The sequence below is a fragment of the Ziziphus jujuba genome, chromosome 2 (genome assembly GCF_031755915.1).
Source record: "Ziziphus jujuba cultivar Dongzao chromosome 2, ASM3175591v1".
In the NCBI taxonomy this organism is placed as follows: Eukaryota; Viridiplantae; Streptophyta; class Magnoliopsida; order Rosales; family Rhamnaceae; genus Ziziphus; species Ziziphus jujuba.
In genome coordinates, this window is record NC_083380.1 from 24,810,415 (window position 1) to 24,831,616 (window position 21,202).

General features: G+C 31.8%; 1 protein-coding gene across 1 annotated transcript; it reads right to left on the bottom strand.

Annotated features, from left to right (window-relative positions):
• Positions 1–6,276: 6,276 nt before the first annotated feature.
• On the bottom strand, positions 6,277–21,087 carry LOC107419163 (disease resistance protein RGA2). The gene is made up of 20 exons (XM_060815022.1): positions 18,861–21,087; positions 17,850–18,506; positions 17,522–17,664; positions 17,372–17,443; positions 17,021–17,252; positions 15,889–16,110; positions 14,776–14,853; positions 13,605–13,686; positions 13,266–13,329; positions 13,092–13,135; positions 12,495–12,567; positions 11,532–11,846; positions 10,931–11,153; positions 10,141–10,476; positions 8,936–8,990; positions 8,773–8,816; positions 7,981–8,219; positions 7,371–7,522; positions 7,147–7,266; positions 6,277–6,764 (listed from the first exon to the last, which is right to left on the bottom strand). Exons 1-3 carry the CDS (start codon positions 21,085–21,087, stop codon positions 17,576–17,578), a joined length of 2,973 nt encoding a protein of 990 aa, XP_060671005.1. The 3' UTR covers positions 6,277–6,764; positions 7,147–7,266; positions 7,371–7,522; positions 7,981–8,219; positions 8,773–8,816; positions 8,936–8,990; positions 10,141–10,476; positions 10,931–11,153; positions 11,532–11,846; positions 12,495–12,567; positions 13,092–13,135; positions 13,266–13,329; positions 13,605–13,686; positions 14,776–14,853; positions 15,889–16,110; positions 17,021–17,252; positions 17,372–17,443; positions 17,522–17,575.
• Positions 21,088–21,202: the final 115 nt, after the last annotated feature.

The window sequence follows — 21,202 nt, forward strand, 5'->3', positions numbered from 1 at the left end:
TTCTTCCGGAGCGAACCTAATCTCCATCGCTGTCATAGTTCGAGAAGTTACCTTTGTCTTCATTTATTTCAATTGTAATATTTTTTTCATCCTTGTTGTATAATTTCTATACTTAATAGTACTTCATGAAGCTCTGTATACTGTCTTGGACATTTATGTATTAATTATGCACTGAATTACTATTATTCATTTGGAGTGCTGTAAATTTGTGGAATTAAATTGTAGTAATGTGGGAGGAATAAAGGGATGAATATAGAAGTGTGTTTTCAGTGCAGGAAATTTGTGGTAAGTCCAACCCTTAGGGGAGGTTTTGCCGAATTTTCCATTGGAGGGTCTGGTAGGGTTTCCCTGGGATCAGGGCTTTTCTAGGGTTCCGGTGAGGAATTTTGGACGGGTCCTGACAAAGAAAATTACCTACATATCATAAACCAAACTCAATATGCAAACTTCTTCTTCCCAATGGATTGGAATTAATTGTCCGTAAATAGGCTCTTCAATTGGGCAAAAATTTTCAAGCATTATCAATCCATGGGAAAATGAAAAAGGACAGGATTCCTCATTTTGCCTTTACTGGCTAATGCTTGAAAATTTTGCACAGTTGAAGTGCCCGCAAGTTTTGGAAGATATTGATTCCTCTTGTTGTTCTGCTTTGTGTTGTTCTTCTACAATACAAGATCAATTCAGAAGCTTTGGTCAATAGAATTAGAGACAAAATAAAGATTTAGTATTCCATCATATACAAAAGTTGAACATATAAGAATATTAATTGTCGAATGTAGATTAGTTTTTCCTTTTTGTCATCAACTAATAGTAATGTAGATTAAATGAACATGGAAAACATATATGAATTAATGTGAATGAAACACAGAGTTACAACATACCTTTTATCAGCTCCAGCTCTTTGATGTGGGAAATCTTAGGCCAATAGTCACCCATGTTCTCTTGGCATCATTCCATTAAAATGGGACAACCTTCAATATGCAGTGTTTCTAAAGAGGTGAGGCGATCGATTCCTTCAGGTAACGACTTCAAATTAGGCAATTCCTGATGTCTTATTCCTTTAACAATTTAAGGTTGTTAATATTTTTCCTAACTTCCTCTAAATTTTCACATGTAGAAATAAAGATATCTTGGAGGCTAGTAAGTTGTTGAAGCCCATGAGGCAAAGCAACTAATTTTGGGAGTCCCCTTAACCACAACTCAAAGAGGCTTTGCCAATGTTGCCACATAATTGCATCACTAACATCGTTTGGCATCTCTAGCTCCTTACAATCCCTAATAATGTACACATGCAATGAATTAATGAGTTATATATGAATTGCATTGCATATGTAAATTAAAAGAAATAATAACACTTACTAGCATAAAATAAAGGAAAGCCATTGCATATGAATTAATGAGTGTACTAGCATTGCATATGTAAATTATTAATAACTCTTAATTTACCAACCACTGTATATAACTTTTTTTTCAAAAGCTCATATACCATACGTTAATTAATGTACACTTATGCCAGTATCTTTGGAAGGGTTCAAATTAGTTATAATTTGATCCAATTTTAGTCAAACATGATGAATTTACAAATAAAAACGTGCCAAGAAATAAAAAGAGATTAATTTGGCATGAATTATGAGTGATATTAATATTTGGTGATGGATTGGTGAAACATGTAGAATGGATGAGACTTAAAAAGGATAAAGTGAATTTGTGTACATTTTTTTGGGTCTTTTCAATTAAAAAAAAAAAAAAGAACTCTTGATTCGATTCTGTTTGAAATTTTATCTCCTATTCTTCTATAAAAATGGGTAAATAATGAGATATCAAAGTAAAATTAATAATATAGAACCACTTATTATTAATGAATACACATTCTTAAAGTAAAATCTAATCATAAATTTTATATAACAGTGCTTTAGCCGTGATTTTAGTGCCCATAGGGGTCACTTTCAATATTGCCCCCACACTATACTAATGAAATGAGAACAATCAAGGCTAACATAGTACTTTTGTATAAAAGAATTTCCAGACTCAATTTTTACGTTATGACTTATTCGAAGTCTTCTCTCTTTTCTGGCAAATATTTCATTCTCTCTCTCTCTCTCTCTCTCTCTCTCTCTCTCTCTCTCTCTCTCTCTTGGTTTTTTTTTCTTTTTTTGATAAAAGATTTCTTTTTCTCCTGTGAAAAAATTTTAGGTTTCACTTGTATACTATTTTAGAATTTTTATTTTTTTACTATTTTTCCCACTCTCTCAATTACCCCACACTCTTTCTAAAATCCTTGGTCCTCATCGATTTTCCTTTTTCTTTTTTTTCTTTTTTCATGATATCTATGAGAGAGAGAGAGAGAGAGAGAGAGAGAGAGAGAGAGAGAGAGTTGCTTTGATATATTTTTTTGTTACTTTCCTTCTTTATTTTTTAGTTTCAATTTACAAAAAGACAAGTAAAAAAAATCATATCCAAATAAATAAGGTAAAATACACAGAATATTTTGAAAATATATATTATGGCAAATTATTTTGCCCTTTGAATGATTACATCAAATGGTGGATAAATATTGAGAATGATGGTAGTTATTGTTATGATTTATTATGTATAGTTAAATCTAATCAAATCATGGATATGAGTTACAAGATAATATTTGTTAAAAAATTCTTTTCCTTCGTACATGAAACCAATCCCTAATAAAAATTTTAGAGAACCAAGTTTTGGTTAACAAATGATCAATGCGGCCTGATCCTATTGAGTTCACTTTCCATGAATTAGCATATAATTTTTTTTTTTTGGGGGGGGGGGGGGGGGGGGGGGATAATTACACTTTAATACATTCTAAAATCAAATTATTTTGTTTAGGGGTTTGTATTTTTTTTCTTTTTTTAACACCCTGATCCTCTATCTTAAAAATTATTATAAACTGGTACAAATATGTTAAAATTAACAGAAACCATTAAAAAGTGGAATTTTAGATTGTGTATGGTTTGATGGAATACGAGAGAATAGAAAGAAAACAATGCAAATTCTTTGTTTGAATAGTTAAAATAGGGGGAAAGCAAGGAAAATGAAGGAAATAGAAATAATTAATTATTTTATTTTAATCAATTTATTTTCCTCTCAAATTTGATAGGAAATGGATGAAAAGGAAAAAAAAATAATAATCAATTTTTTAATATTCCAAAATTTTCCTTATTATTACCACATGAAAATATTTATTATCTTTTATATCATTTCATTTTCTTTCTATTCATTAAATATCCAAATAATAATTTTTATAAACACTTTTCATTCCATTTTTTTTCCTTTCCTCACTTTAATCCAAACATAGTAGTAACTCGTAAATATTTTTTTTTTCATTTTTTCCAATTTAATTAACAAATAGATTAGTAAACTAAAAAAATTTAAAACCACAGTAAAATAAAATATAAAAAACTCATCATTGAATCCGACCAAACAACACATATGTATTATATATGTATATATATATAATATGTATTTTTTATAAACATTTTACTTTTCCAAAAAAGAAAAATACATTATATTATAAAAATTACTTGATCACTTTTTTTAGATGTCTTTATTTTTTCTTTTTTTTTTTTAATCACTATAATATGTATATATTACTGTTTTTATTTTTTGAAAAAATATATTTGTATTTCTTAATACTTTATTAATTTATTAAAAGAATAATAGCTCTCTTAAATAAGTTTGTAAAATTTTAAGTTTTTTTGTCCCAAAATTTTAATACGAAAAAATGGTATAAACTTTGGAAAGAAACTTAAACTTTTATAAACTTTTTAATAAAAAATACAAATATAATTTTCTAAAAATAAAAATATGTCATATTACAGAGACTTAAAATAATTTTAAAAAAAAAAAAGTGATCAAGACAATTTTATAGTATAGAGTATTTTGTTTTTTTGGAAAAGTAAAATTTTTATAAGAATAATATCATATATATATATATATATATAAATACATATGGGCTGTTTGGTTGGATTAAATGGTGAGTTTTTAGAATTTATTTTGGTTTTAAGTTTTTTTAGTTTACTAATCTATTTTACTGAATTTAATTAAAAAAAAACTAATAGGGTATTAAATTTCAATTTTAGGACAATTTCTGTTAATTTTAAAAGATTTTGGACTAAGGTATGAAAAAAAGAATTTAACATCCCCCCTAAACAAAATAATGTTATTTTAAAGGATACAAAAATGTAATAATCCCTTCTTTTTTTTTTTTTTATGATCTACATATATATATATATATGAATAGTTTTTTGTTAATCAATAATCTAACATCACATCATTTATTAAACAAATATGAAGAAAAAAATTTTAATTATAGCATTACCAAAAATTTTTTAAATTTTGCCCCCCACAAATTAAAATTCCTAGCTCGGCCCTTGTGTGTGGCTAGGGATGACTGTGCACTATCAGGCAAAGAAGGTAATCTATAATCTATGATATTTCCACATTCCACACAAACACATTCGTAGATTTATCTTCTCTGTCTTCAATGTCTTAGGTTAATTTATTCATATGTGTGTGTGAAGTGCCTGTCTATGCATGCAATCCCACTCTGTGTTCCTCATGATTTGCTACTAAATTCTGGGTTAATGTTTCTCAGTTTTAAACATTTTTTCTTATTCATTCATATTACATGCAGCCACAAGTAACTTTTTCCCATTGGTGTTTCCCAGTTAAAAGGCATTTGCTGTTGTTTTGTGCAGGATATTAGAAGCAAGCTTGGTATAATATTAATAATAAGGAATGAAGCAAAAGTGGAGCTTATAACTTTATGCTGTTAAGATGTGAGTGCGTATATAACTTCATTTTTTCTATTAATCAATAGCTTTCTTTTATTTTCTCTTTATATACTCTCTTACTGTTTTAGGGCCCTTTTGTTATTTATTTAATTTCTTACAAAACGCATTTTATGTGTTTCTATAAAAATCTTCATTGTTAATCAAAGCAGATGAACATTAATTATATAATTCATTCAAAAGTCCTGCCAGTTTCAAGAAATTTCTCTGTCGTCTATGGTTAAATTAGCTTAGGATGTTCCATCCTTGAATTTTCTATTTTTGAAAGCATATTTGCTTTGGCACAGCTTGTTTTTCAAGCTTATTTTCACAACTTAGACCCGCATGTTATTGACAGACCATATAACAGACTCATATAGTTTTTTTTTTTTTTTTTTTTTTTTTTTTTGTGATGAAACAGACTCATATAGTTAATGTGCACATTTTTGTTGGATAGGCACTTGAAAGTGTTTACTATTATGTTCAAGGAAGAAGAATTGCTACAGGGACTTTATTTGGAAGGTGAGCTCCTCTTGTGATATTTTTCATGTTCCATTTGTTATGTAAATTATAATCCTTGTTTTGAATTTTATCTTCGCATTTGGTTTGGTTTCTGGTTATTTATGTTACTGGTCACTAGCTCTCTGCTTGTCCTGTCATGATGCTTTGTTCTGTCTTTGGCAATTTTGATGGCACACTAATGCTCACTAACATAAATTGCCCATTTTTGCTACTAATGCTTATCTGCTTTGTCATGAAAAATTCCAAAATGAGAGTTTTTCCTGGGCATGTCATATTTTGAAATATATAACGAGTGGAAGGAGAATCACTTCAATTGGCCACTGGTATCTTGACCAATTAATTTTTGAATGAAGAATTTTGAGAAGTTGCTCTAAATTTTGAGTCCATTGTGTTTTATGATCATGCAATATTTTGTTTTTAGTTGTTAGACTTATTTTTCAGTTTTTGAACCAGCTATTCTTATATTCAATGGTTCATCGATTTAATTAGTGCAATGCATGCATATCTTTAAAACATCTCAATTAGTACTCCATCTACTTCATTTTATTTTTATTTTTTAATTTTATTTTCCTAATATTTAAAAATTTTGCTCTGTCATTTTCTAAAGAAATGTGTATTTAGAAAAATATTGAATACCAGTTATGAATCAAAAACTTTCAATGCTTTGCTATTATGATAGATTATCGACCGGTTGATTTATTTTAGAAAACAATGAACAGAAGTTCATGTTTTAAATTGAAAAAGAAACAAGGAAAGAATTGCATAGATAATAAAAAGATTAAAACAAAATTATTTTTTCTAAATTTTTAGCTTTTACAAAAGTATATGTGCCGTTTTTTTAATGTTTTATTTTTTCATGGAATTCAAATTTGCAAGAATTTCGATAGAAAAATTGTCCCAAAAAATGAACAGTTATTTTGGGCAAAGGAATGAAATCCTAACGGCGAGAATTTTAGAGGCATTATTAGTGATATGCATAGAGCTCCTTTATAATCCAGAAATGAGAAGATTCATATTCGGCAACAACCTTAATGAACAACCGAATAACATAAAACAAATATAAGAAATAACTTTCTTCCTTCTCATGTTGAAACTTTAAAAATCTAAACTCATTAAGACTATATTCTGTTTTAGAGCATAGCAAAAGTGATTGGGAAAAGGTGATAATGAAGAATTTGAACATATATGCCTAACTCCTTGATATATATATAGCAATGCAGATGAAGAATAGCCCTTCTATACTCATTGTAATCATGCATTAAATAGTCTGCAGGCAAGGGCCTAACAGCAGTATTAAGACCTGGTGCCTGCATGCCTAGTATACCCGCTCTTCCTCCCATGCCTCCACACCTGCACCAGCACCGCTTATCATTGATCTGGTGTCAGATGTCTCGGCTCCAAAAGATAAGCTTGGAAAGGCAGCAACATTAGCATAATATTCAGGGGGAACTGCCAAAAAACAGAACAAAATTCAATTAGAAAGCTTATTCCAACGAGAAAATAGGAATAACAATAAATTTAGGCCAGTCTTGAGAAGCCACAACCTGTACTGCAAACACAAGTTTATACCAAGTTAAAACACAAGAGTTTGAACATACAGCTAAAGAAGAAGAAATACTCATATTCAAGCAAAAAGCAAGATTGGGTATCCCATAACAGACAGAAGCAACTGTCTTGCACATTTGGAGAGAAATTAATGCAGAACCAGTTATTTACTGTCCTACCATTCACCATTTTCTACAAAAAATTTCCTACCAAGAGACACTAACATATAGCAACTTGAGAAAACATAAAAGACAGCCAATAAGCAACACAAGTAGAGATACTTAACTCCAACTCTATGGCATAATGGTGCACAAAGAATGAGCTTCAACCAAAGCAAGCTTTTCACTGATTTTAATTCCAACTCTGTGGCATAATGGTGTTCATGGTAAGCATTGTGATGAACAGTCTGTACAGGAAACAGTTCAATTGAGTACACCAGAAGAAGGTTAAACTTTTAAGTGCAAGAAATAGGCTCCTGCAATATTGTACATCAAACTCTGTTTTATTCACCTGTATAACAATCTGTTTCTCGTTCAGCCTCTTAGAGTACCTCTGACACTCAACAATTTTGTTCCCATGAATTCAGAGTCCTCCCCATAATAGAAACATATCAAAACTCCCTCTGTCTCCCAACCATGCATTCTAACATCAGTATTAGCCTCCTAGAATTCAAAGATATGAACAACATCATCTACACAATCAATAAACTGTTGCCTTGTCTACAATTCATTACCATGTATAATGTATATCCACTAAGAACAAACAAAAAATAAAACATTAAACCAGCCACCTGGTTCTCCCTATTTCATAATTCAAGTTGATAGGTGTGGCTCGAGAGCATATCCATGTAAAAAGTGAGAATTTCTTGTCAAACTAATTGGTAGTCAATATATATACATATAACTTGAGTCTAGTAATATCCATGCTATATCCAAGTTACTAAGTAGCCAGGGCTACAAAGAAGAACAACTAAAAGAGCAGAATATTGCATTGCAATATTCTATCTATAAACACCATAGTAGATAAATTCATAGCAAAATATTTAAGACAATGCTAATGAATGAAGGACTCAAAGATAAAGAATAAACCACATAAACTACCTCTACTCTCATATAATTACCATTATTATCTTCAAGTTCTTCATTCATTAGCATGGTCTTCTTAAATATTCTTCTACTACTATGGTTGCTCGATTGCCGCTGAAATTCTACAATGGTTGCTTGATGGTGATTGTGGATCTACATTGAAACAAAACAGAGTACAAAAGAGAAGGTACAGAGTCATACGCGCTTCCTTCTGCAATAACATATTTTGACAAATGCCAAAGAATCCATGTCCCCCAGAAGCCAAAGGACAAACCTGAAATACATTAAAAAGAATAATAAAACAAAATAAATCAGAAATGAATTATTTATTGTAGAAATAATATTGAATACGGTACAGTGTGAAGGTACAGAGTCACTTCTAGAATGAAGCCATTAAGGGAATCAATGATTTGCAATGCGACTGATCTAAGCATTAGAAAATAAAATGACTGACACTAAAAAAAGGAGTTATTTAAAAATTTGCGTAGTAAAGCATAATGGAATCCTTATTTTCTTTCTATATGGCTGTTAGCTTGTGGTGTAGTAAACGAATAAAAAATAAACAGCTCATCACGAACGTGAAAGGGCTTTCAAAATTTGGGAAGTGCATGGCATTTCAGCTGAATTCACACCAGAAAAAGAAAATAAATAAAAAAATAAATAATAAAGGGCTTTCATAAGTTTATTTCAATCTTCATTGTGCTGCTTTGGATACAGAAAGAGTGTAAACTCAACAGGTTTTACATTTATTCAAATAAAAAAGCTAAAACAAATAATCATAGATTAGAGTTCACCAAAAAGTAATAAAAGCAAGTATCCATTCTCACATTCCTTTTGCTGAATTTTTGTATATCTTCTTTCCTGGAAGTCTCTGTAATGACAAGAATAACAACTAGATGTTACATAATGTGAGTGGTAAAATAGAAAAGGAAAAAGCAACATATACATATATATATATATATATATATATATGTGCAAGTATATATATACCTCCATGGCCTCTGGCCTCTACCAAATCTTCAGTGCTATCATCTGCTCTGAGTAACTGCATCATAGTAAATCAAGTTGCACCATATTTAGTAAATCCTTAGTTTGTGTGGCCCAAAGCATATATATCCTTGACTAGTATAGTATATACACTACAATAAGTTGGAAGAAAAAAATCCAAAGATATTTTTGACTGGTAATTAATTTGCTTAGGTGTACAAATTACATACATCTATATAAAAATCCTTTAACTGAGATTATTATGCTTATTAAGGGTGAGCAATGCAAGTGACACAAGCTCTTTATAAATAAGTGACAAGAATAAGCAGCGTAATGATACATAATGTGATTACCTCTGCCATGTCATCAGAAAATACACGCATATATATAAAGTATATATAACAAGTTCAATTTTTTATCTGTTGTATATATAAAAATTGTAGTTTATACGCAAAACTATTAGCTTCAATAATTAAGAGGAAGTTAATGTAGTCTAAAAGAGAAACAAGATTAAACAGAATGATACCAAAAAGCATCCAATTCAAACATGCAGGACTTAATTAAGTTGTAACATATAACAATGAAAAAAGAAAAATAAATAAATAAATTACCGCAAATCAAGTTGTCCTTACTTTTCAATAAAGTCAAATTTTTTGAGAAAACTGATGAGCAGCCAGGAGTACAAAGAAAGAAGAGTAACTACTAATTATATACACTCATATCTATTTACTAACCAGTACAATATACAACGGATTAAATTTGATGAGACTCAATCATAGATGGCATATCAAACAATAAGGCAAACCAGATCCTAATGAATGAAGAACAAAGATCACAATGAAATATATACTTTAGGAGAAAATCATAAAAATAAAATAAAAAGAAAACAAAACCAGATCACTAATAGATGGAACAGTCATTAAAAACTAATCTATGGAATAGTCACCTTTTGCAACCAATTTGTGCAATAATTGAAAACAATCTAAGAGATCCAATAAACTGTAACACCTTGGCAAAATAAAGAGTAGTAATGAGTGAGAAGCAACTCCGCATCATAAATGATTTAGATCCAGTTATTAGTTTTCTGAACATAACCAAAATAAATGAAAGAAAACTGCAAAAATTATGAACAGTACACTGAACAAACAAATTGCAAAAGTATGCACAAAATTATGTTATTTGCAGAGAAAATCAGGAAATTTCATCACCTCTTTATTATTTGGAAAACCAAGGTCCTCAGTTTCAACTTGATATCTTTAACTATGAAACATTGTGTTGCTGCGAATTCAGTACCCCCAAAACCGGAACCTTAAAGAGTAACTATGCAAAATATCAAAAGTTTATGCAAAGTGTCGCACCATCAGCTCTCCTCTCTTACTCTGAATCATCATTCAAGTCCCCACCTACTTCTGCTCCCTCATTCAAATCCCTCCTCTCTCCCACCCATTCTAACATCGATATTAGCCTCCTGGAATTCACAGATATAAAGAACCATCATCTACACTAGCCATAAGCTGTTGCCTTGTCTTCACAATGCTGTTGTACTGTATTTCAACAAATTCCACATACCCAACATACATAACCATTAAGAAAAAAGGAAAACAAAAAAATAGTAAATCAAGTTCTCCCTATTTCATAAATCAAGTTGAAATTTTCAACAATTTCAATAGAAAAATTGTCCCCAAAAAATGAGCAGTTTTTTCAGGCAAATGAATTAAATCCTATAGGTGAGAATTTTTAGATGTATTATTAGTAATATGCATAGAGCTCCTTTATAATCCAGAAATGAGAAAATTCATATTTGGCAAAAACTTAATAGAAAAACACGAAAACATAAAAATAAAGATACAAATAAAATAAGAAATTTATAACTTTCTTCCTTCTCAAGTTGAAACTTTAAAAATCTAACCTCATAAGACTAAACTCGTGAGAAGTTGTGCAGAATTTGAATGTATATGTCTAACTCCTTGATATATAGCAATGCAGATGCATACTAACCATTTTGTAATCATTGCAATCATGCACAGCTTAGTATGCAGGCAGGCAAGGGGCTAACAGCAGCATTCAGACCTGGTGCCTGCATGCTTCATCTACCTGCTCGTTCTCCCGTGCCTCCACAATCCACAGAAGCACCGTTGGTCATTGATCCAGTGTCAGAAGTCTCCACTCCAATAAAAGTAAGCTTGGAAGGGCAGCAGCATGAGCATATATGCAGGGGGAACTGCCAAATAACAGAAGAAAATTCAATAAGAAAGCATATCCCATTGAGAAAATAGGAATATAACAACAGATTTAAATTTGAACCAGCATACTTTAACTTCAGGCCAGTTTTGAGAAGCCACAACCTTATTGCAAACACAAGTTTAAACCAAGATAAAGAAGAAACACACATATTCAAGCCAAAAGCAAAGTTGGGCATCTCATAACATACAGAAGCAATCGTCTTGCATATTTGGAGAGAAATTAATGCAGAACCAGTTATTTACTATTCTACCATTCACCATTTTCTACAACACTTTTCCCACCAAGAAACAGCAACACATAACATCTCGAGAAAACATAAGGACAGCCAATTAGAAACATATGTAGAGATACTTACCGATGGTGCACAAAGAATGCGAGTTTCAACCCAAGCAAGCTTTTCACTGATTTTAATTCCAACTCTGGCAATAATGGTCTTCATGGTAAGCATTGTGATGAATGGTCCGTTTAGGTAACACTTCAATGAGTACACCAGACGAAGGTTAATCTTCAAGTGCAAAAAGTAAGCACCCATCATATTCTACATCAACTCTATTATATTCACCTGCATAATGATCTGTTTCTTATTCAGCCTCTTATTGCACCTCTGACCCTCAACAATTTTGTCCCCATGAATTCAGTCCTCCCCAATAATAGAAACATATCAAAACTCCTAGAATTCAAAGATATTAACAACCATCACCGACACTGTCCATAAGCTGTTGCCTTGTCTACATTTCATTACAGTGTACCATATACAACCATTAAGAACAAATTAAAAAATAAAACAATAACCCAGCTACCAGGTTGTCGCTAGTTCATAAATCAAGTTGATAGGTATGGTTCAAGGAGCATATCCATGCAAAAAGTGAGAATTTCTTTACAAACTAATGAGTAGTCAATATATATAACTGTATCTAAAGATGTCCATGTTATATCCATTTTAATAAGTAGCCAGGGTTACAAAGAAGAACCACTAAAAGAGGATAATATCACTATAAAAATAATGTATATATATTATAAGCATCATACCAGATAAATTCACAGGAAAATATTTAAGAGAACAATGCTATTGAATGGAGAACTCAAAGATAAAGAACAAACTGCATAAACTACCTCTGCTCTCATATAATTAGCATAATTATCTTTGAGTTCTTCATTCATTAGCACGGTCTTCTTAAATATTCTTCTACTAACATCTTGCTGAAAATCAATGATGGTTGTTTAATGGTGATTGTAGATCTAACATTGATATTAACCCAAAAAAAAAAAAAAAAAAGGTAAAAAAGGGGAGAACAAAAGAGAAGGTGCAGAGTCATACATGCTCCCTTTTGCCAAAAATTATTTCAACAAATGTTAGAGAATCTATGTCCCCCATAAGCCACAGGATAAACCTGAAATTCATTAATAACTAAATAAATAAATAAGAAATGAATTATTTATTATAAAAATAAATATTGAATACGGTACAATTTGAAGGTACAGAGCCATTCCCAGAATGAAGCCATTATGGGAATTACTGATCTGCAATGCAAGTGATCAAAGCATTCCAAGATAAATGACTTGAGATTAAAAAATGGAGTTATTTGCATAATGATGATTGTGTAAACAGGCATTCTGGCTTTTTGCTTGTGCTGTAGTAAAGAAATAAAAATAAACAGCTCATCACAAACATGAAAGGTTTATTTCAAAATTTGAGAAGTGCATGACATTTCAGTCGAAGTCACACCAGAAATAAAAAAATAAAAAATAAAAAAGGGCTTGCAAAAGTCTGTTTCAGCATTCATTGTGCTGCTTTGGTCACTGAAAGAGGGCAAAGTCAACAGGTTTTTACATTTATTTTAATAAAAAAAGCTAAAACAAATAATCATAGATTAGAGTTAATCAGAAAGCAATAAAATCAAAGATCCATTCTCACATTCCTTTTGCTGAATTTTTGTATATCTTCTTTATTGGCAGTCTCTGCAATGTAATTGGTAAAATAGAATAAACAGCTAGATGTTACACAATGTGATTGGTGAAATAGAAAAGGAAAAAGCAACAAATATTCAGAAAGCAACATGTGTGTGTGTGTGTGTATGTGTGTGTGTACCTCCATGGGCTCTGGCCTCTACCAAATCTTCAGTGGCATCATTTGCTCTCTAACTGCATCACAGCTAATCAAGTTGTACCATATTTAAATCCTTAATATGTGTATATATCCTTGACTTGTATAGTATATATGCTATGATAATAGTATATATGCTATGATAAGTTGGAAGAAAAAGATATCTCTGACTGGTAACTAATTTGCTTAGTTGAACTAAGTACATACATCTATATAAAACATCCATTGACTGAGATTATTATGGTTGTCAAGGAGCTAAATGATATAAGCACTTTATAAATAAATGACAAGAATAAGCAGCCGCATGATGCATTATGTGATTACCTCTGCCAAATCTTCAGAATATATAAATACACCTCCACAGCCTCTACCAAAATCTTCAGTAGCATCTGCTCTCTCTGAGTAACTGCATAAAACGAGTTCAATTTTCTGTCTGTTGTATACATAGTTTATGCACAAAACTACTAGCTTTAATAATTAAGAGGAAGTTATTGTACTATAAAAGAGAAAAAAAAATTAAAAAGAATGATACCAGACAGCATCCAATTCAAACAAGCAGTATTTAATCAAGTGACAGCAAATCATGTTGTTCCATCCTTCATAAATCAACTTAATATGTGCGGCTAAAGGCTTATCACTGTAAAGTTGAATTCTCTTCAAAAGCGGACGAGCAGCCAAAGATATAAAGAAGAAGAGTAACTTCTAATTATATACATCCACAATTCATATCTATTTACTAACCTGTACCATATAAAAGACGTTAAATTTGATGAGACTCAACCATAGAGAGCAAATAAACCAATAAACTCAACCAGATCCTAATGCGTGAAGAACTCAAAGAATAAGATGAAATACGTACCCTAGGAGAAAATTGTTAAAAAATAAATAAAAAAATAAAAAATAAAATAAAAGAACAAACAAACAAACAAAAAAACAAGCAAGCAAGCTAGATCAGTAATATATGGAACGGTCATTAAAGACTAATATATGGAAGTCATCTTTTACAACCAAATCATGCTACAATTGAAAACAATCAAAGAGATCCAATAAACTGTAAAACCTTGTTAAAGTAAAGAGCAATAGTGAACAAGAAGCAACTCTGCATCATAAATGATTTGGATCCATAGTTTTCTAAGCATAACCAAACTAAATGAAAGAAAACTATAAAAATAATAAACAGTAGGAAATGTACAGACGTATTTATCACCTCTTTATTTTTAGTAAATCCTTAATATGTGTATGTATCCTTGACTAGCACAGTATATATGCTATGATAAGCAGGAAGAAAAACTCCAAAGATATCTCTGACTGGTAACTAATTTGCTTAGTTCTTCTAATTATATAAATCCATATAAAACATCCATTAACTGAAATTGAGGGTAAGCAATGTAAGTGATATAAGCACTTTATAAATAAATAACAAGAATAAGCAGCTGCATGATACATAATGTGATTACCCCTGCCAAATATTCAGAAAATATACTCATATATATACCTATGGTCTCTGCCAAAATCTTCAGTAGCATCTTCTATCTTTCAGTAACTGCATATAACAAGTTCTCCCATTTTATGTCTGTTGCATATATAAAATAGTTTACACACAAAACTATTAGCTTTAATAATTACGAGGAAGTTATTGGAGTCGAAAAGGGAAACAAAATTCAACAGAATGATACCAGACAGCATCAATTCAAACATGCAGGATTTAATCAAGTTGTATTATATAACAATGAATATTACAGCAAATCATGTTGTCCCATATCTTTTGTAAATCAACTTTATATGTATGGCCAAAGGCATATCACTACAAAGTCAAATTATCGTGGAAAACTGATGAGTAGCCAGGAATATAAAGAAGAATATTTACTATATACTTTAGGAGAAAATCATAAAAAGCGAAAACTTTATTTTTATATATTCACTAGTTACTATATACTAATTATATACATCTACAATTAACCAAACCAGATCCTAATGAATGAAGAACCCAAAAATCAAGATGAAATATATACTCTAGGAGAAAATCATAAAAAAGGAAGACTAAACCAGATCACTAAAATATGGTTTATCCATTGAAAATGATTAACCTTGAAAGCGTCCTAGATGACCTTGTACAAACAAATCATGAAATAATTGAAAACAATCTAAGAGATCTAATAAACTGTAACACATTGGTAAAATAAAGAGCCGTAGTGATGGAAAGAAACTCTGCATCATAAATGATTCAGACCCAGTGATAAGTTTTCTAAACATAACCAAAATAAATGAGAAAAACTACAAAAATTATAAACAGGGGACTGAACAAACAAATTGCAAAGGTATGCACAAATGCATGTTATTGGCAGAGAAAAGTAGGAAATGTACAGACATATTTATCACCTCTTTATTTGGAAAATCAAGGTCCTCAATTTCAACTTGATATCTTCAACTAAGAAACATTGTATTGCCACAAATTTAGAACCCCAAAAACTGCCACCTTAGAGTTAGTTATTTTCTATTCTACCATTCACCATTTTCCACAAAATTTTTCCTACCAAGAAACAGCAACACATAACACCTTGAGAAAAAATAAAGACAGCCAATTAGCAACACAAGTAGAGATACTTACCCATGGTGCACAAAGAATGCAAGTTTCAACCCTAGCAAGCATTTCACTGATTTTAAGTCCAACTCTCTGGCAATAATGGTCTTCATGGCAAGCACTGTGATGAACGGTCTCTTTAGGTAACACTTCAATAAGTACACCAGACAAAATTTAATCTTTTAAGTGCAAAAAGTAAGCACCCATCATATTATACATCAACTCTGTCATATTCACCTGCATAATGATCTGTTTCTTATTCAGCCTCTTATAGTACCTCTGACCCTCAAAAATCTTTTCCCCATGAATTCAAAGTCCTCCCCACTAATAGAAACATATCAAAACTCATAGAATTCAAAGATATTAACAACCACCACCAACACTGTCGATAAGCTGTTGCCTTATATAACAAAAAGGGAAACAAAATTCAACAGAATGATACCAGACAGCATCAATTCAAACATGCAGGATTTAATCAAGTTGTATTATATAACAACGAATAATACAGCAAACCATGTTGTCCCATATTTTTTCTAAATCAACTTTATATATATGGCCAAAGAATATCACTATAAAGTCGAATGTTCTTGGAAAACGGATGAGTAGCCAGGAATACAAAGAAAATAGTAACTACTAATTATATATATCTACAACTAATATCTATTTGCTAACCAGTACCATATAAAAGAGATTGAATTTGATGAGACTCAATCATAGATAGCATATCAACCAATTAACCAAACCAGATCCAAATGAATGAAGAACTCAAAAATAAAGATGAAATATACACTTTAGGAGAAAATCATAAAAAATGAAAACTAAACCAGATAGCTAATATGTGGAATATTCATTAAAAACGATTAACCCTGAAAGTGTCCTAGATGACCTTATACAAACAAATCATGCAATAATTGAAAACAATCTAAGAGATCTAATAAACTGCACGAAATTGGTAAAATAAAGAGCCGTAGTGAAGGAAAAGCAACTCTGCATCATAAATGATTCAGACCCAGTGACTAGTTTTCTAAACATAACCAAAATAAATTAGAGAAAACTACAAAAATTATAAACAGGGCACTTAACAAACAAATTGCAAAGGTATGCACAAATGCATGTTCTTGGCAGAGAAAAGTAGGAAATGTACAGACATATTTATCACCTCTTTATTTGGAAAACCAAGGTCCTCAATTTCAACTTGATATCTTCAACTAAGAAACATTGTATTGCCACGAATTCAGAACCCCAAAAACTGCCACCTCACAGTAACTGCAACCTTGTTTGTTTTGCAAAGTGCAGTGCCATCAGCTCTGCTTTCTCATTCTGAACCATCACTCCAGTCCCCACTTACTTCTCCTCTCTCACCCACCCATGCTAACATCAATATTAGCCTCCTGGAATACAAAGATATAAAGAACCATCACCTACACAATCCATAAGATATAAAGAACCACCATCTACACTATCCATGAGCATCACAAGATAACAAAAAAGGCCATGATTATTCATTTACCTTCTCTTTAATGCTTGAAAATTTTTGCACAATTGAAAAGCCCACAGGTTTTTGAAGAGCTGGATTCCCATTCTGCAATATAAGAGCAATTTAGAAGCTCAGGTCGACAAAATTATAAACAAAACAAAGATTTTGTATTCCGTCACGTACAAAGAAGTTGAATACATAAGAACATAATTAATTGTTGAAGGTTAATTAGTTTACTCAATGCTTGAAAATTTTCGCAAAATTGAAGAGCCCACGAGTTTTGGAAGAGCTGGATTCCTCTTGCGGATCAATTTTTTGTTGTTCTTCTGCAGTGAACGTATATTCCGTCATATACAAAAAAGTTGGATACATAAGAATATAATTAATTGTTGAAGGTTAATTAGTTTTTCTATTTTTCATGAACTAATTTAATTAGTAGTATTATATCAAATGAACATGGAAAACATATCTGACTTAATGTGAACAAAACACTGAGTTTTAACATACATACCTTTTATCGGCTCCAGCTCCAGCTGTTTGATGTGGGAAATCTTAGGCCAATAGTCGCCCTTATCCTCTCTGCATCTTTCCAATAAAATGGGACAACGTTCAATTATCAGTGTTTCTAAAGAGGTGAGGCAATCGATTCCTTCAGGCAGCGACTTCAACTTTGGGCAATTCTCAATAACTAATTTCTTCAGAGATTTGAGGTTGCTGATATTTTCCAGAACAGCCTCCAAATTTTCACATTCAGAAATATTGATTTGTTGGAGAGTAGTAAGTTGTTGAAGCCCTTGAGGCAGAGCAACTAGTTTTGGAAGTCCCCACAACGTCAACACAGAGAGGCTTTGAAGGTGTTGCCACATAATTGCATCACTACCATCATCATTTGGCATCATCTCTACCTCCTCACAATCAAAAATGTACAATTGTTTAAGTGACGTGAGATGGTAAAGACCTGGAGATAAAGATTGCAACTTTGAACAATCTTCAATCATCAGATACTCAAGAGAAGTGAGTCTTTTCAACCCATCCGGTAGATGCTGCAGATCCTCAATACGACTGAAAGTTAGATCTTTCAATTTGGATAAATGGTCGAAGAAGGATTCGCTATTCGTTGGAATCGATTCTTCGAATAGAATAACCTTTTCTCCCCGACTATGCTCCTCTGGAAATAGTGAAAATACGTTTTATTTAGATTAGTCAGTTGATATAACCCACGTGGCATAAAACGTTGAGATTAATTGCACTTATTAATTGTCTTTCTTCTTTTTTTTTTTTTTTTTGGTTGAAACAAATTGAGGAAGGGAAATTGTTTCCCTTCTGTATCATGAATTAATTAATTATATCTACAGAAATAAAAGATATGTATAATAAACAACGTAAACCAAATCCCAAAAAATAAAAATAAAAATAAATAAATAAATAAAAGAAAAGCTTATTTAAAAACGAACACACCTTCTGTTTTTAACCGAAGACAAAATCAGAGTAGAAAACAGAGCTTATTTAGAAACAAGCATACCTTCTTCTTCAACTGGAGACAAAATCAGCTGATTGATGTTGCAAATCAAAGGCCAATAATCCCCAATATCATCTCGGCATCTTTCCAACAAGATGGGATCACATCTTCTGATTTCCAGTGTCTCTAGGGAACCGATCCCTTCAGGCAGCGACTTCAATTTGGGGCAATAAACAACAGATAATTTTTTCAGGTTGATGACATATTCCAAAAGAAACTCCAAGTTTTTACATTTGAAAATTTCAATTTCTTGGAGGGTAGTAAGTTGTTGAAGCCCCTCAGGGAGAGCAACTAGTTTTGGAAGGCCATACAAACTCAAAACAGAAAGGCTTTGAAAGCGTTGCCATGGAATTGTTGCATCACTACCACCATTTGACATCTCTAAATTGTCGCAAAACCGAATTTCCAATCGTTGAAGTGATGTGAGATGGTTAAGACCAGGAGATAAAGATTCCAACTTTGAACATCTTGAAATTCTCAGCTTCTGGAGACAAGTGAAGCTTTTCAACCCATCTGGTAAATGTTGCAGATCATCAATATCAATCATATCTAGAGTTTTCAAATTGGATATATGATGCAGGAAAAAGGATTCGTTATTCTGTTGTTTCCTTAAACTCCCTTGTGGAAGTAATGACAACCTTTGTAGATTAGTCAGTTGATCTAGCCCACCTGGCATACCATGTAAAGTGTTATCAGAATCACTTTCAATATGAAGATGTCGAAGGTTGAACATTTTTGTAATGCCACTTGGTATTTCTTGAAGATTCTCACAATAGGACACATTTAGTGTTTGCAAATTTTGCAACCTTGTAATAGAATTGGGCAATGCCTTCATGAAATTCCTTGAAAGGTCAAGATACCTGAGATGCTTTAGCTTGCCAATAACATCAGGTATTATCTTAAGACGTGAACGCTGAAGATTCAAAGTCCGCAGAAACTTGCATTTTAGAATTGATTTCTCCAACATCCCTGTTTCATAATATCCACCGTAAAAAATTGTTCGAATCTTTTTTGCATTCACCAATAAAGCTTGAACTTGCAGTGGCTCCAAAGTAAAACAAAGTGATACATGACGAGTTCTTTTATCAATTTTTTCATCTTTCGGACTTAATATGAGACCTTTCGTTCCTATCACTGATGTTGCAAGGTCATGCATACAATCATGCATCTTACATTCTGTTACCTTCGAAGAATCATCATCAATTTCAACTACTTCAAAAAATGATCTATAAAGTAAATCTTGAAAATATTGATAACCCATGTCCTCGAAACATTGGTTATGATCATTTGATAATTTAATAAATCCTTGAGACATCCAAAGATTTATTAGCCTTCCCACACTAAAAACATAATTTTTAGGAAAAAGGCTACAATAGCCAAAACAATGTTTCAATTGTGCTGGGAGATGATCATAGCTCAATTTAAGTATGGGTATAACATTTTCATAATAAGCTGATACCATTGATAGTTCCTTTTCTTTGAAAGATGACCACTTTTCATGATTTATAGAATATAACATACTTGCAATTGTTCTTATAACAAGAGGAATTCCTCCACATTTGTTCATAATCTCCTTTCCAATGTCCACAAGGTTGCGATCGTTTGGCTCTTGCCCTTGCATAAATGCCAATTTTTTAAACAAAGACCATGACTTCTCTTCATCTAAGGTCCCTAAAAAATGAGCTAATCCCTCTGGGCCATTAATAATGTGTGCAATCTTTTCATCACGGGTGGTTACTATTATTCTACTTCCACTGGCACCATCCCTTAACAAGGTTTCCAACTCCAACCATTTTTCTCGATTTTCAATACCCCACACATCATCAAGGACAAGGAGGTATTGCTTTCCTTTTATTTTTTCTTCAAGATCATTTTGCAATTGATGCATTTTCCTCTCATCTTTAACTCCAGGGTTAATAATTTCCTTGACAACTGACTCCACGTGAAAAACCTTAGGTACATCTACCCACATTATGGGCTCAAAATGGTCTTTAACCTTTGAATCTTTGATAACTTGTTGTGCAAGTGTTGTTTTTCCCAGGCCTCCAACACCAACTATAGGAATTATACCTATATTTTTCTCAGTTTCCATTTCAAACAAAAGTTTTATGATTTTCATTTTGTCATCATCTCTTCCAACAACATCTTCTTCCCTAACAGTGGGAGTCACTATGTGAATGTCTTGAAGATCTACATCTAAGCTGAAGTCATGCCTATTTTTTGAAGTCATGCCTTCCAGAAAGCATCATCAATAAAGATGAGGAAATACATGTTGCCAACTAGTAACTGCACCTCCAAAGGACCACAAACATCAAAATGCACTCAACTAAGCAACTTTGATCTCC